Raw genomic sequence first — 14,208 nt, 5'->3', positions numbered from 1 at the left:
AATCACAAACTGACGACTACATTGTGAAAAAAGGGAAACTGGATCACACGGGTTCACGATGGCTCAGGGGTAAGATAAGCCACTTAAAAATAAATTCTTTGAAAATTGCTCGCTCTTTACGGAGGGCACCCAGGATGTTCTCAAGCAGTGACTCGAGTGAGTGTTTAAATGAAAGGGTGTTTACTGTGTGTAAAAGCCTGACAGTATCTGTGATGGTTTACAGGAGGCTAACTGTGCCTTTAACTTTACATGATGAAATAAATGAACACTTCATTGTCCACTTCCAGAAAAGTGTGTCGGAGCCCGAGAATGACGACCCATTTGGAGCTGAGGATGATTGCCATGACGAGGTGGCTGCCCTGGCCCAAAAGTTGGAGGAAAAATATGTAAGTACACTCGTCTCAGTGCTTTCCCAGAGCCAGAGGACAATACTGGATAGACACATTCTGGAAATAACTCTGTCGGGTTTTGATGGGTTGTCGTAGAGTTGCTATTCCTTGGAAACATTGAGTCAAACAACACACGACTTCTCCACACGTCGCTTGATCTGTGCTCTGAGGGACACGATCACATCCGCTATGCTGATTGTCAGCTCAGTTGAAAAGAGCGCTATGTTGAGCGAACAGTGGAGAAAGCACTGGGATGTCAATCGTTCGCATGGTTTCACTGGCACTGATGGTCGCCTGCAGAAGTACGCCATTTGCTAGTAGTAGTAGTTGGCCAACAATATCATGTGTAGCTTGACTCAGTCTTTCTTTGGTAAAGCAAGGAAAAACAAGGGACCGCGACTTTTCTACAGCCCATTAAAAGTTGACAGAGTTATTTCCGAACATTGTTTATTGGTCAGTTGAACTTTGAAAATGGATTGAAAATATTGTATCATTGTATGTGTCTAAATGCTATGGCTTTGTCCATTTAGCAGTGTTGTTCCCACTCTAATGCCTCACTCATTTACACCTACTCTTTTGATCTGATGAATAGTTTTGACCCCAGGCTGGTCAAATGTTTGATAGTTTTGACCCACGTGATGTCTTTTGACACAACAATTTTTAGCGGCCAGGACATTTTGACCGATATATATTTTGAATCCAGGTCCAACTGTCTTCTGTGTCTGGGAACAACAGAAGTGTGCAGTCATGCAGGTAACTGTTTCTTCGTAGGATCTCAACGTCAATTTTATTTGTTTATTTATTTATTTTATTTCTTATTTAATTCAGGGTCCGAAACCTGGCAAGAAAACTGGCAAGAAACGCAAGCTGAAATGTCTGGAGGACGAGTACTTTGACCTTGGGGACGGTTACGATGTGGACGATCCCTTCATCGACAACACTGAAGCTGTAAGTAAAGACAAGTCAATTGTGTGCGTGTGTGTGGTATGCTCCATAATGCCTTGGCCACCACAATATGATTTTGGGAATACCTTTACCTTTATTGGGGGGTAGGAGTTGAGATCTCTCTAACAGCTCGCTCCCCTAAAATCAAATATGATTATGGAAATACCTTTACCTTTTTTTCTCAGTACGATGAAGTGGTTCCCAGCTGCCTGACGACCAAGCTTGGTGGTTTCTACATCAACAGCGGAACGCTGGACTTCAGAACTGTGGACCAGGACCAAGAGGACTCAGCCGGAGAGTTTATCACCCCCCTCGTCAAGAAGAGGGGCAGACCCAGGGTTAGCACTGTTGTCAGCATGTTTATTTGTACAGTTTATCACCCCCCTCGTCAAGAAGAGGGGCAGACCCAGGGTTAGCACTGTTGTCAGCATGTTTATTTGTACAGTTTATCACCCCCCTCGTCAAGGAGAGGGGCAGACCCAGGGTTAGCATTGTTGTCAGCATGTTTATTTATACAGTTTATCACCCCCCTCGTCAGGTAGAGGGGCAGACCCAGGGTTAGCACTGTTGTCAGCATGTTTATTTGTACAGTTTATCACCCCCCTCGTCAGGTAGAGGGGCAGACCCAGGGTTAGCACTGTTGTCAGCATGTTTATTTGTACAGTTTATCACCCCCCTCGTCAGGAAGAGGGGCAGACCCAGGGTTAGCACTGTTGTCAGCATGTTTATTTGTACAGTTTATCACCCCCCTCGTCAAGGAGAGGGGCAGACCCAGGGTTAGCACTGTTGTCAGCATGTTTATTTATACAGTTTATCACCCCCCTCGTCAAGGAGAGGGGCAGACCCAGGGTTAGCACTGTTGTCAGCATGTTTATTTGTACAGTTTATCACCCCCCTCGTCAAGAAGAGGGGCAGACCCAGGGTTAGCACTGTTGTCAGCATGTTTATTTGTACAGTTTATCACCCCCCTCGTCAAGGAGAGGGGCAGACCCAGGGTTAGCACTGTTGTCGGCATGTTTATTTGTACAGTTTATCACCCCCCTCGTCAGGAAGAGGGGCAGACCCAGGGTTAGCACTGTTGTCAGCATGTTTATTTGTACAGTTTATCACCCCCCTTTTAAGACCAACAAATCTGAGAAAATCAGGAGGGAGTTTTAAATTGGAGATAAATTTATTTACAGAGGTTATGAAAAGAGAGTTTGAAAAAGGAGGAAGTCTTTTTTTTTTTTTTTTTTTTTTTTTTTGGGGGGGGGGGGTTTACAGGGGGGAGGGGGGGGGGTGTTGTTCCACTGTACTCTTTGTGTGTGTGTGTCCTAGTGTTGAATGTTAAGGCTGTGAGGCAGGCGGTCTCTTGAGCTCATTTCAGTAGATTTTGGACAACAAAGATAGAGATTGAGAAAGAGTTGTTTGTTAGCGTGCAGCATGCATGTACGCTCCTGTTTTTTTGCTGACTTTTTTTTCAAAGCTTTAAATTGCCCCATTCTTTGCGCTTATTTAAAGTTTAGCATGTTTGGTGAAGTTAAACAGTTGGTTGGAGCATCAAGTTTCACTGTGTAATTGCAGAAAATCTTGGACTCAGATGAAGATGAGCCGGAAGCAGGAGCAGAACCAAAAAAGAAAAAAATCAAGGTAAGCATAACTATATTTGTTTGAACATCTATTGGTATTGGTATCATATGGTCCTGTGAGCTTATTTTCATGCAAAATCAAGCTGCTTTCTCGCTGGGGAAAGTGAGCTGCCATTCCCTACAGTAACGGCGCTACCGTTTAAAATAAAATCTGCATGCTTGTACATGTATTCATGTTTCCAAGCCCTTTGTTTAAAAGTCGGCGCACTGATGAAATTGGACCTGATTTTTCTGAAATTTGTGAAGATTGTGTACATTTTAATGACCGGTTGTTAACTTTTTTGAAAGAGCATATGTTGTTTGAGCATCAGAATGAAGAGACAAATTCTGAAAACTTGAACTCTGTCAGGTGAGTATGGGTTGTAGAAGAGTGAATGCCCTTGCGTTTCCTCTGACAAACTGTAGAGGGGCCAATCACTAGTGAGGGGTGTGTCGGATACACTTGGACAGAAGCACGTGTTTCCGGCACACCGCTGTCCGAAACCCAAACAAACCCGACAAAGTTTTTTTCAGAAAATCGTCTATTGCAAAGTGGACGTAATATGTGACCCTCCACCATGGAATGTGTAGTTTCTATTGGTTAGACCAAAAATACTAGACCAATGAGCTGCTTGCAAAGGAAAAAGGTGTGGGTAAGGTCAAAATTGTTTGGGGCTGTTTTTCTCAGAACCGTCGTTTTGAGGGTTACCTCATTCACAGGCTTATAACTCGAAAAGTTTTTGCTCTTTTGTAAAACGGTTTTCACCACTGGGTAGAGCATAAACAAATCCTTCAGAAAATGTATAAATACAAAAATCATGCATTATGACAAGCGACTCATTCGGTGGTGGTGGTGGGTCACAAGTGTAACATTGTGGTCTTGTTGCTGCAGAAGAAAAAGGTGAAGGAGGGGGTGGAGGGGGAGCAGAAGAGGAAGAAGAAGAAACTGATGCTGGGACCTGACGGAGAGAAAATCGTCAAGCGCAAGAAAATCATCGACCCAAACAAGAAGTGCGTATAATCCTCCTTTCTTTCTGATGGTAATATGTTTGTGTTTGTGTGTACATTTTGCTGTTACAGTCGAATCCCCATTTTAAGATCTCCAAAAATCTGAGAAAATTAGGTCTTAAAAAGGAGGAAGTCTTAAAAATGGGGGTAAATTTACAGAGGTTATGATCAGAATATCAGAGACAATCAGGTCCTTAAAAGGAGGAAGTCTTAAAATGGGGGTCAATTTACAGAGGTTATGATCAGAATATCAGAGACAATCAGGTCCTTAAAAGGAGGAAGTCTTAAAATGGGGGTAAATTTACAGAGGTTATGATCAGAATATCAGAGACAATCAGGTCTTAAAAAGGAGGAAGTCTTAAAATGGGGGTCAATTTACAGAGGTTATGATCAGAATATCAGAGACAATCAGGTCCTTAAAAGGAGGAAGTCTTAGAATAAGGGTAAAATTTTACAGAAGCTATGGACAGATCACCAAGGAAAGGAGAGTCTTAACAAATTATTTTTTTAATGGGGGGGGCGTTAAAGGGGGTTCCAGTGTATTGATTATTATGTATCATTGTTCACCCACCAGGAAAAAGATGTCGCCTACGGTGAAAGAACTCCTGAAGCAGCAGACGGCAGCAACAGCCACCCCCAACGGCGATGTCGACATGGAGCAAAGTCCCACAACTCCCCCCAACGTGGGAGAGACGTCCACCATCCAGGATCAAATCGAGTCCGTCATCTTTGAAACGCTGCAAGATGGTGACGACAAGAAGTCCAATGGGTCAGAGTTTGGTCCGAACTTCCTGCCGTCTGATCTTCCGGATGACCTTGCGATTGCCATTGTCGATATCAAACAGGTGAAGATTTTGGTTTTGATATATATATATATATATCAAATAGGTGATAATTATGGTTTTAATATCAAATAGGTGATTATTATGGTTTTAATATCAAATAGTGATAATTATAGTTTTGATGTTAAATAGGTGATAATTATGGTTTTGATATCAAATAGGTGATAATTATGGTTTTGACAGTGAAGAAAGTAAGCAGGCAATTCTCTTCAGATTCCGAAATTTGAGGGGAAACCTGATTGATGTTCAGAGGAAGAGAAATAATCTCCGAGGGAAGGAAAAAAACCAGTGTGTGTGTGTTTTTTTGACTGTACAGTAGAGAATTTGGATTGATTAGGTTCAGAGCTGAGGGATAGCACCGGAAGGAGTTCCTTTAATTAAATGACGTTTGTGTGCTGTATGCAACACCGGTTTGGGGAGAGAAGGGTGCCTTGGATAGTTGACGTATTTTCACTGATACCTTTTCTGCTTGGACAGGCTGCCCGCGACAGTAAGAAAGGAAAGTGCAAGTTCTTCTCCCCTCACGTCAACAATCTACTGCTGGGGTAAGTCACCTTTATTTGTCCAACAATAGACTATATTCGCATGGGTGTTACTCTTCCGGCTTTTGCCGGATTTCCGGTTTTTGAAAAAATCTGAAGCCGGAAATTCCGGTTTTCCGGGTTTTCAACAAAAAACAAACAAAAAAAGCTTCGTTTCGCTAAGTTGAAATAACGAGCAGCGGTTCCGATCCGACTTTTGACACCGGTTCGCGTGCTTTCTCGGTTCGCTCCCTTGGATTTGCTGCCATCTTGCTTATTGAGTCACTTGAGAAAAAGTGACTCTATGTAATCGGTCAGTGTTAGTCTGTCCGGCCGGCCGTCCGGCCGGCCGTCCGTAGACACCACCTTAACGTTGGACTTTTCTCGGAAACTATCAAAGCGATCGGGCTCATATTTTGTTTAGTCGTGACCTCCAATGACCTCTACACTTTAACGATGGTTTCGTTGACCTTTGACCTTTTTCAAGGTCACAGGTCAGCGTCAAAGGAAAAATTAGACATTTTATATCTTTGACAAAGTTCATCGGATGTGATTGAAACTTTGTAGGATTATTCTTTACATCAAAGTATTTACATCTGTAGCCTTTTACGAACGTTATCAGAAAAACAAGGGAGATAACTAGCCTTTTCTGTTCGGCAACACACAACTTAACGTTGGGCTTTTCTCGGAAACTATAAAAGTGACCGGGCTCAAATTTTATGTGAACGTGACTCATTGTGTTGTGAATAGCAATTTCTTCCTGTCCATCTGATGCCTCATATAATATTCAGAACTGCGAAAGTGACTCGATCGAGCGTTTGCTCTTCTTGTTATGATTTGGTTTCGTCGGTGTCCAGAAACTTTCTTTCAAACTTGAGCATTTTGGACCCCTGCCTTTCAGGTTTTTTGATTTTTCCCAGTAACACCCATGTATTCGGAAATAACTCTTGTCACGTTTGCATGCGTTGTGAAAGAGTAAATACTCTTGAAAACATTGCAGCACGCTTTCGTATGTGACATGGGCCAGTCACTAGGGAGGGTTGTGTATTTAATAATTCATCATAATAGACGAATTCAGAAAATAACTTTTCAGGTTTGTATGGGTTGTGAAAGAGTGAATGCCCTTGCTTTTTACTCAGACAAATTTTGGAGGGGCCAATCATTAGCCAGGGGTGTGTCATAAACAAGTAGACAGGAGCACGTGTGAAATAATTTGTCAGAGGGAAAAGAAGGGCATTCACTCTTTGACAACCCATACAAACCTGACGGAGTTATTTCCGGAAATTGTCTATTGGATTGGACAGAACTCAGTGGCCTGCTTTTGTAAGTGTTGTCCAGGAAATGTTCTTACATCCACTAGCGAACATCTGACATGTATCTAGAACATGGTTCTTTATTATGATTAATATTATTCTATTATATATATATATATATATATATATATAAGAAACTCTTTTTCCTCTGCACCACGCCACACAATGAAGGCTGGAAAACTTTTTAAAGCTTAACAAAGCTTATTTAAACAACACAATAAAAAGTCCAAAACCAAGCCAGAATGTCGCATCTTTTTAAATCCAAATTTTCGGCCCGCAGGCCTTCTTCAAGGTGCACAGACCAAGCGTCTATAGTTACAACACAACAATGGAACATCCGATCGTACGTCACATACAGACGTAAAGTTACATTCTTCAAAAATATGATTAGTATTTAGTCTCTACCAGCCCCATGCCTTTTTGAATGTATCATGAATCAAGGGTCTATGGTTACAATTAAACACATTTATCAATAGAACATACATGTAGTATGTCACATGAAGACGTAATATTACTGTCTTCCAGAAAATCATTAGCTCAAGTTTATAGTCTTTGCTAGCACGCAAGCCTTCTTCGATGCAAAGTGTCTATGGTTACAAATAAACGCATATAATGGTACGTCATACGAAGACGTAATATTATCTTCTTCCAGGAAATCAATATGACACTTTTGTAGTCTCTATCAACCTTAATTACAAAACTACGGACAACACACATGTATACACTCTCACTCAAACACACACGCACACACACACACACACACACACACACACACATAGACACACACACACACACACACGCCGAGCACGCAAATCACTAACTCTCTCTCGTTTGCTTTCTTTCTCTCACTCTCTCTCACTCTCCCCCCTCCTTTTTCTCTCTCTCTCTCTCTCTCTCTCTCTCTCTCTCTCTCTCTCTCTCTCTCTCTCTCTCTCTCTCAGGAATGAATGTATCAGGTCAAGGCAGGGACTAGAATCTGAACAATGACCAAAGCCAATCCTCAAGAAAAAAGTCGCCCTAGAAAGTCAATAGGTGACTCTAAACTTGAGGGCAGCATTCAAATCACTCCTCTGATTCATACCCTTGCCCAGAAGTGTACCAAGGTTAGCCTGCCAGAAGATTTCTCTTCTAAGCAGAATTCCCTCATGCAGCACAGACTCAATTGGAAGAATGGACAAAAATGACATTGCAGGGTCAGTTGGGTGTGGCAAAGTGTTAACATGATGGGATAGCTGACACTTAGTAGTTTTCCGCAACTTAATGTCACTTTTATGGTTAGCCCATCGTTTCTTTATGTTCATAGTGGATCCTACATACAAGTCTGTAGGGTGGCACTGGCATTTCACAATGTAGATGACGTTTGGTGTAGAACAAGTCAAATGGCCACGGATACACCACTGTCGACCATCCCATGGAGCAGTGAATCTCTGAACATTCTCAGAATGTGCGCAAGTGTCACACTTCTTTGTGCATGTGAAGAAACCAGGCTGTTCACGGGGTCCATGCTGTATGAAACGCTTGGGGACTGTTGGTTTGTAGATTTCACCGATGTTTTTTCTCCTTTTGTCTGCCCCTATGATTGTCTTTTTGGGGAAAATATCTTTGTTTCTGTCATCTTCATAAAGAAGATGCAGGTTGTCTTTGATGATGTGGCATTTCGATGGAACTCTGGGATCATAGGTCGTAACCCATGCTATCTTTTTGCGATCCTTTTTTCTTGTTTGTTTTAGAACTTTGTCTCTATCCTTGTTAGCTCCTTCTTTTACTCCCGCAAAAGCTTTTGTCCATTTCCATCCAGACATGGTGAGATACTTTGCATACTCCATTGTTCTTACAGAGAGTGTTGTATCCTCTGAACAGATGGTGCGGAGGCGAGTCCCAACTCCACGTGTAAGACCCTTGAAGACTGATGGAGGGTGGCAGGAGTATGGTGGCAAATAGCTGTTGGCGTTCTTTGAGAATACGTCAGTTTCAATTTTGCCATCATCGGTAATACGCAAACCAACATCCAAATAACTGGCTTGTCTTCCACTGGACACTGTCCAAACAATGCCTGGATGTAGACTTTGAAGATGAGAGTCGAAGGCGACTAAATCAGATGCATTAGGAAGGACAGCAAACCCATCATCTCGAAAACGGCTCCAGTTCAAATGCACACTTTGATCTTCATCATTCATCAATGTTGAGAGAAGAGGCACAGGTGAAGACTCAACCAAACGCCTGTCAAGTTCCCCCATAAACACATCCACGTAGTCACAAGCATGGCAGGGTCCCATAGCTGTTCCATGGTTAGGCATAGCAAAAATGGTGCAATTACTGTCATCGGTGTACGAGCAAGTATTGTTGTCCAGTGAAATTTGCAGTCCCTCGACAATGCAGTCAGTGGATGTTTTAATCGGAGGTGGGTACTGTTCGAGCATTCGATTCACTGCAGGTACACCCATTGTGTTGTCAACACTGGGGTAAAGTGCTACCACGTCGCACACAGCTAAGCATGCTGAGTCAGGTAAAGGTGCCAGAGTCTTGTTTATCTCGTCCATCTTTTGCAGAAACTCTTTTGTGTCAATGATCTGGAATGGGAGATGTTGAGTGAGATGGTTAATGGACAACTGAACGAACTTTGATAAGGGCTGGATAGGAGTTCCAGACCCAGACAGGAGAAGCCTGTATGGGTAAGGCTTGGATTTGTGCGTTTTGATGAGAGGTTTGCACTTTGCTGGATGTGCCTCATCAATGTCGGTCACATAAGCTGCCATGTCAGTGTTAATGTTTCCTGTTATCTTCCACTTATCAGCCCAGTTCCGTACTTTTTGTGCCACTTCTAAGGAGAGATCATTTGGCAATAAGTCGTACTGGGTTTTGTCCATAAGAGTATCTTTGATGACCTTATCATCATCTTGAAGAGACGTAATGACAGTTACGCTTGATTTGTCTGCATACCTGCAAGCAGCTTCATGAGTAAGTGGCAGGTTTTTTAATTCTCCCAACGCTTTGCGTTGTTCAAAAGTCAAGTTGTCTTTGATTCTCTTCCTTCTCTTCAAATCAAGAAAATCTCGAGTGCAGCTTTGGATGAACAACTCCAACGCTGCATTTCCTTTTGGCGCGGTCTTTGTGGTTGGTCTGTACCAAGGCATCTTAACAAAAGGGGTGTTGTCTTCTTTCTTTTTATCTTCGAGGTTGCTATCTTGATCACGTTTTCGTGTTTCATGAAAAAAATGCCATCGCAGACGCTCTGCCCATGCATATGTTCCTGTAACTTGGTCAGCCACATCAATTGGTTCTCGTGGTGTTGGAGCAAAACGATCTGACAAACGACAAATGGAGACCTGTTCAGGTGTCAGTTCAACGTTTTCAGCCAAAACGATAGGATCAAAACGTTTCAAATCCTCTTCAGATGGAACGTATTCATCATCCTTACTAGCCTTTGGCCTTGTATTCTTTCTTCTCAATTTGCGATGAGGCCTTGTCTTTTTCTTGAGAACATTTATATATGGTCCTTGTATAATGTCACTCCATTCATTCACCATTGATCGCCATGAATAATCCCCCAATGTGGACACAAATTTGACATCATATAAAACATTTCACATTCTTTGAATAAGAAACATTTGAGGAGATTGTTTTTGAATATGGTCATATATAATACATATATATTAAATTTCGATTCGAAATTGCAAGCGATTCGATGCACATTGTCGGCATGTTAAGTGGTGCTCTCATTTTAACTATAATATAACTTTGTTTTGTTTTCTTTTAATTGACAGCATAGAGCTGGCATCCCGCCAGTTACAGTTCGGAAAGCGCAAGGCAATCTACGCCCACCTGGCGGACCACCTGCCCTGCGGGAAGGAAACGCTGATCAAGCGCGCCAAGAAACTGCGGGAAAGCCAGCAGGATGACCAACTGAAGCTGCCCATCCAGCGACTCAAGGAGGGTGGGTGAAGAGGGAAGGGTGCGCTGTACAGTGGTACCTCCCAATTAAGACCGACACAAATCTGAGAAAATGAGGTCTTGACTAGGACGCTGAGCCGTGATTAATCAGTCAATATAACACTTACCTCGACAGTACTATTCTTGCACATTATCTATTATAGGCCGAAAAAATTGGACAAAACGCTGAGTGGGTACAATTATCTCCCATAACCATGCGCCACCATGGATCCCAAGCACTGTCCGAGTGCTTCCCCCTTACGGGAGCTAGGTGGCGCGTCCTCTTTCTTTTTTCGCGCGTGTCAGACGGCTGTGAAAAAATAGTTAGCGGTCTCACCCACGTAGACCCTCTACCTCTGGATCTGGACGGGGGAAGTCTGCTCCAGCCTCGATCAGGCCTCCCTCATCCACGTCCAGAGAGTCTGTGCTTGACCGCATGGCTCTTGTGCGCTCCAAACTGCTTGCACTAGGATTGCACATGAATTCAGTGGAGTTTTCCTTGAACGCTAAGAGGCGATCAACTAATCAGCTCTACGACTTACGCTGGAGAGCTTGGGCCACCTTCGCCTTGTCCAAGGGGATAAAGCCGCTTTATCCCTCAACACAGGACTTGGCCAACTTCCTGGTGGAAGTGTATCAAAAGAAGAGTCTTTCTTCTAAGACTCTTCTTGGATACAAATCTGCCATCACTTCCACGATTGCGGCCGCTACTGGTCGCAGACCTGAACACTTGATCAGGTCCTCCCTCATCGCTAATGTCCTTTCGGGTATTAGCAATGCAGCGGTGTCTAAACCTCGGGTTTCATTTCCCAAGGGGGATGTCTTTCTGGTCCTCAAACTCCTGCGTAGCAATGAGTTTGAACCCCTGGCAGGCATCAGTATCAAGTTGCTGACTTTTAAGACTGTGTTCCTCATCGCTTTAGCCACTTGCCGTAGACTCAGTGGTATTCAAGCTTTGAGTGGCCTGGACTTTGACATTGAGTTCACCACACATCAGGTGACTTTGTCTTTCCTACCAGACTTTCGAGCCAAGAATTAGAATGCCTCGGAGTTGTCCAAACTAGTAGTCATTCAAGCCTTGGCTCCCACTCTTGAACATGATGACCCTGATCGCTTCCTCTGCCCAGTACGTGCCCTTAGAGTGTACCTGGATAGAACACGTAGCTTTCGGGCTTCTAAGCGGTCACTGTTTGTCTCGCTTAATCCGAAGTACCAATCGGATATTTCTAGACAAACTTTAGCTCGTTGGCTGACCTCGCTTATCAAACAGGCTTATGTTCATGCTCAAGTGGATGTGGTCCCTGACATCAGGGCACACGAGATTCGGGCTATCGGCTCCTCGTTGGCGCACGTGCGGGGTGCCTCGCTCCAAAGCATAATGGCGGTCGCGTTCTGGAAGACTCCAGCCACGTTTATAAACCACTATATGCGAGACTTTTCCAGTCTCAGGCTTGACCAGTCGTATGGCATTGCCAAAGCAGTGGTTGCCAGCATGGTCACGTCAGTCTAAGGTATGTTTCTTGGGTATATTTTCTTTTACGGTAGTACTGTTCGAAAATTGCCTGGGTATCTTAATCCTTGGATTTAAGTGATTTTGATTAAGGAGTTTAATACTCTACATATCACCCTCACACCACTCTGGTATTCTGTGCAAGAATAGTACTGTCGAGGTAAGTGTTATATTGACTGTAAGGCTTCTTTTTAAGCCTACTGTCTATATGATACTTACCGAGACAGTACTATTAGAGTTTCCCTCCCGCCTCCCCTCTTGATATGTTATGGGCTTTTTGAGGGTCTGCAGCTCATAAAGAAAGAGGACGCGCCACCTAGCTCCCGTAAGGGGGAAGCACTCGGACAGTGCTTGGGATCCACGGTGGCGCATGGTTATGGGAGATAATTGTACCCACTCAGCGTTTTGTCCAATTTTTTCGGCCTATAATAGATAATGTGCAAGAATAGTACTGTCTCGGTAAGTATCATATAGACAGTAGGCTTAAAAAGAAGCCTTACATTCAGTCAACCTATTGCACTGTAATACGTCTGGTTGTCTCTAGCTTTCTTTATTAGACAAGGCAGGGAGAGAGGGAGAGAGAGACACAGACAGGGAGAGAGAGACACAGACAGGGAGAGAGAGACACAGACAGGGAGAGAGACACAGACAGGGAGAGAGACACAGACAGGGAGAGAGAGACACAGACAGGGAGAGAGACACAGACAGGGAGAGAGACACAGACAGGGAGAGAGACACAGACAGGGAGAGAGAGACACAGACAGGGAGAGAGAGACACAGACAGGGAGAGAGAGACAGACAGGGAGAGAGACACAGACAGGGAGAGAGAGACAGACAGGGAGAGAGAGACACAGACAGGGAGAGAGAGACACAGACAGGGAGAGAGAGACACAGACAGGGAGAGAGACACAGACAGGGAGAGAGAGACACAGACAGGGAGAGAGACACAGACAGGGAGAGAGAGACACAGACTGAGAGAGACACAGACAGGGAGAGAGACACAGACAGGGAGAGAGACACAGACAGGGAGAGAGACACAGACAGGGAGAGAGACACAGACAGGAAGAGAGAGACACAGACAGGAAGAGAGACACAGACAGGGAGAGAGACACAGACAGGAAGAGAGAGACAGACAGAGAGAGAGAGAGACAGACAGGGAGAGAGAGACACAGACAGGGAGAGAGACACAGACAGGGAGAGAGAGACACAGACAGGAAGAGAGAGACAGACAGGGAGAGAGAGACACAGACAGAGAGAGAGACAGACAGACAGGGAGAGAGACACAGACAGAGAGAGAGAGAGAGACACAGACAGGGAGAGAGAGACACAGACAGGAAGAGAGACACAGACAGGGAGAGAGAGACACAGTCAGGGAGAGAGAGACACAGACAGAGAGAGAGAGACACAGACAGAGAGAGAGAGACACAGACAGGGAGAGAGAGACACAGACAGGGAGAGAGACACAGACAGAGAGAGAGAGACACAGACAGAGAGAGAGAGACACAGACAGGGAGAGAGACACAGACAGGGAGAGAGACACAGACAGGGAGAGAGAGACACAGACAGGGAGAGAGAGACACAGACAGAGAGAGAGAGACACAGACAGGGAGAGAGAGACAGACAGGGAGAGAGAGACACAGACAGAGAGAGAGAGACACAGACAGGGAGAGAGACACAGACAGGGAGAGAGAGACACAGACAGGGAGAGAGACACAGACAGGGAGAGAGAGACACAGACAGGGAGAGAGACACAGACAGGGAGAGAGACACAGACAGGGAGAGAGTCACAGACAGAGAGAGAGAGACACAGACAGGCAGAGAGACACAGACAGAGAGAGAGAGACACAGACAGGGAGAGAGACACAGACAGGGAGAGAGAGACACAGACAGGGAGAGAGACACAGACAGGGAGAGAGACACAGACAGAGAGAGAGACACAGACAGGGAGAGAGACACAGACAGGGAGAGAGACACAGACAGGGAGAGAGACACAGACAGAGAGAGAGAGACACAGACAGGGAGAGAGACACAGACAGGGAGAGAGAGACACAGACAGGGAGAGAGAGACACAGACAGGGAGAGAGACACAGACAGGGAGAGAGACACAGACAGGGAGAGAGAGACACAGACAGACAGGGAGAGA

At 44.5% G+C, this 14,208-nt stretch overlaps 1 protein-coding gene across 2 annotated transcripts in view; it reads left to right on the top strand.

Moving 5' to 3' along the window:
- Positions 1–14,208, top strand: part of LOC138968218 (ubinuclein-1-like) — a 56,383-nt gene that overhangs the window by 6,767 nt on the left and 35,408 nt on the right. For both annotated transcript variants that reach the window (XM_070340769.1, XM_070340768.1), the window contains exons 2-9: positions 288–386; positions 1,218–1,337; positions 1,520–1,672; positions 2,898–2,963; positions 3,834–3,952; positions 4,524–4,794; positions 5,269–5,336; positions 10,390–10,559. In XM_070340769.1, the coding sequence (XP_070196870.1) occupies positions 288–386; positions 1,218–1,337; positions 1,520–1,672; positions 2,898–2,963; positions 3,834–3,952; positions 4,524–4,794; positions 5,269–5,336; positions 10,390–10,559 (1,066 nt within the window). The remainder of the gene's footprint in view (positions 1–287; positions 387–1,217; positions 1,338–1,519; positions 1,673–2,897; positions 2,964–3,833; positions 3,953–4,523; positions 4,795–5,268; positions 5,337–10,389; positions 10,560–14,208) is intronic.

Source organism: Littorina saxatilis, linkage group LG6, assembly GCF_037325665.1.
Source record: "Littorina saxatilis isolate snail1 linkage group LG6, US_GU_Lsax_2.0, whole genome shotgun sequence".
NCBI classification, from domain to species: Eukaryota; Metazoa; Mollusca; class Gastropoda; order Littorinimorpha; family Littorinidae; genus Littorina; species Littorina saxatilis.
The sequence above is the reverse complement of the archived record's forward strand: the minus strand, read 5'-3'. Positions and strand labels throughout refer to the sequence as shown.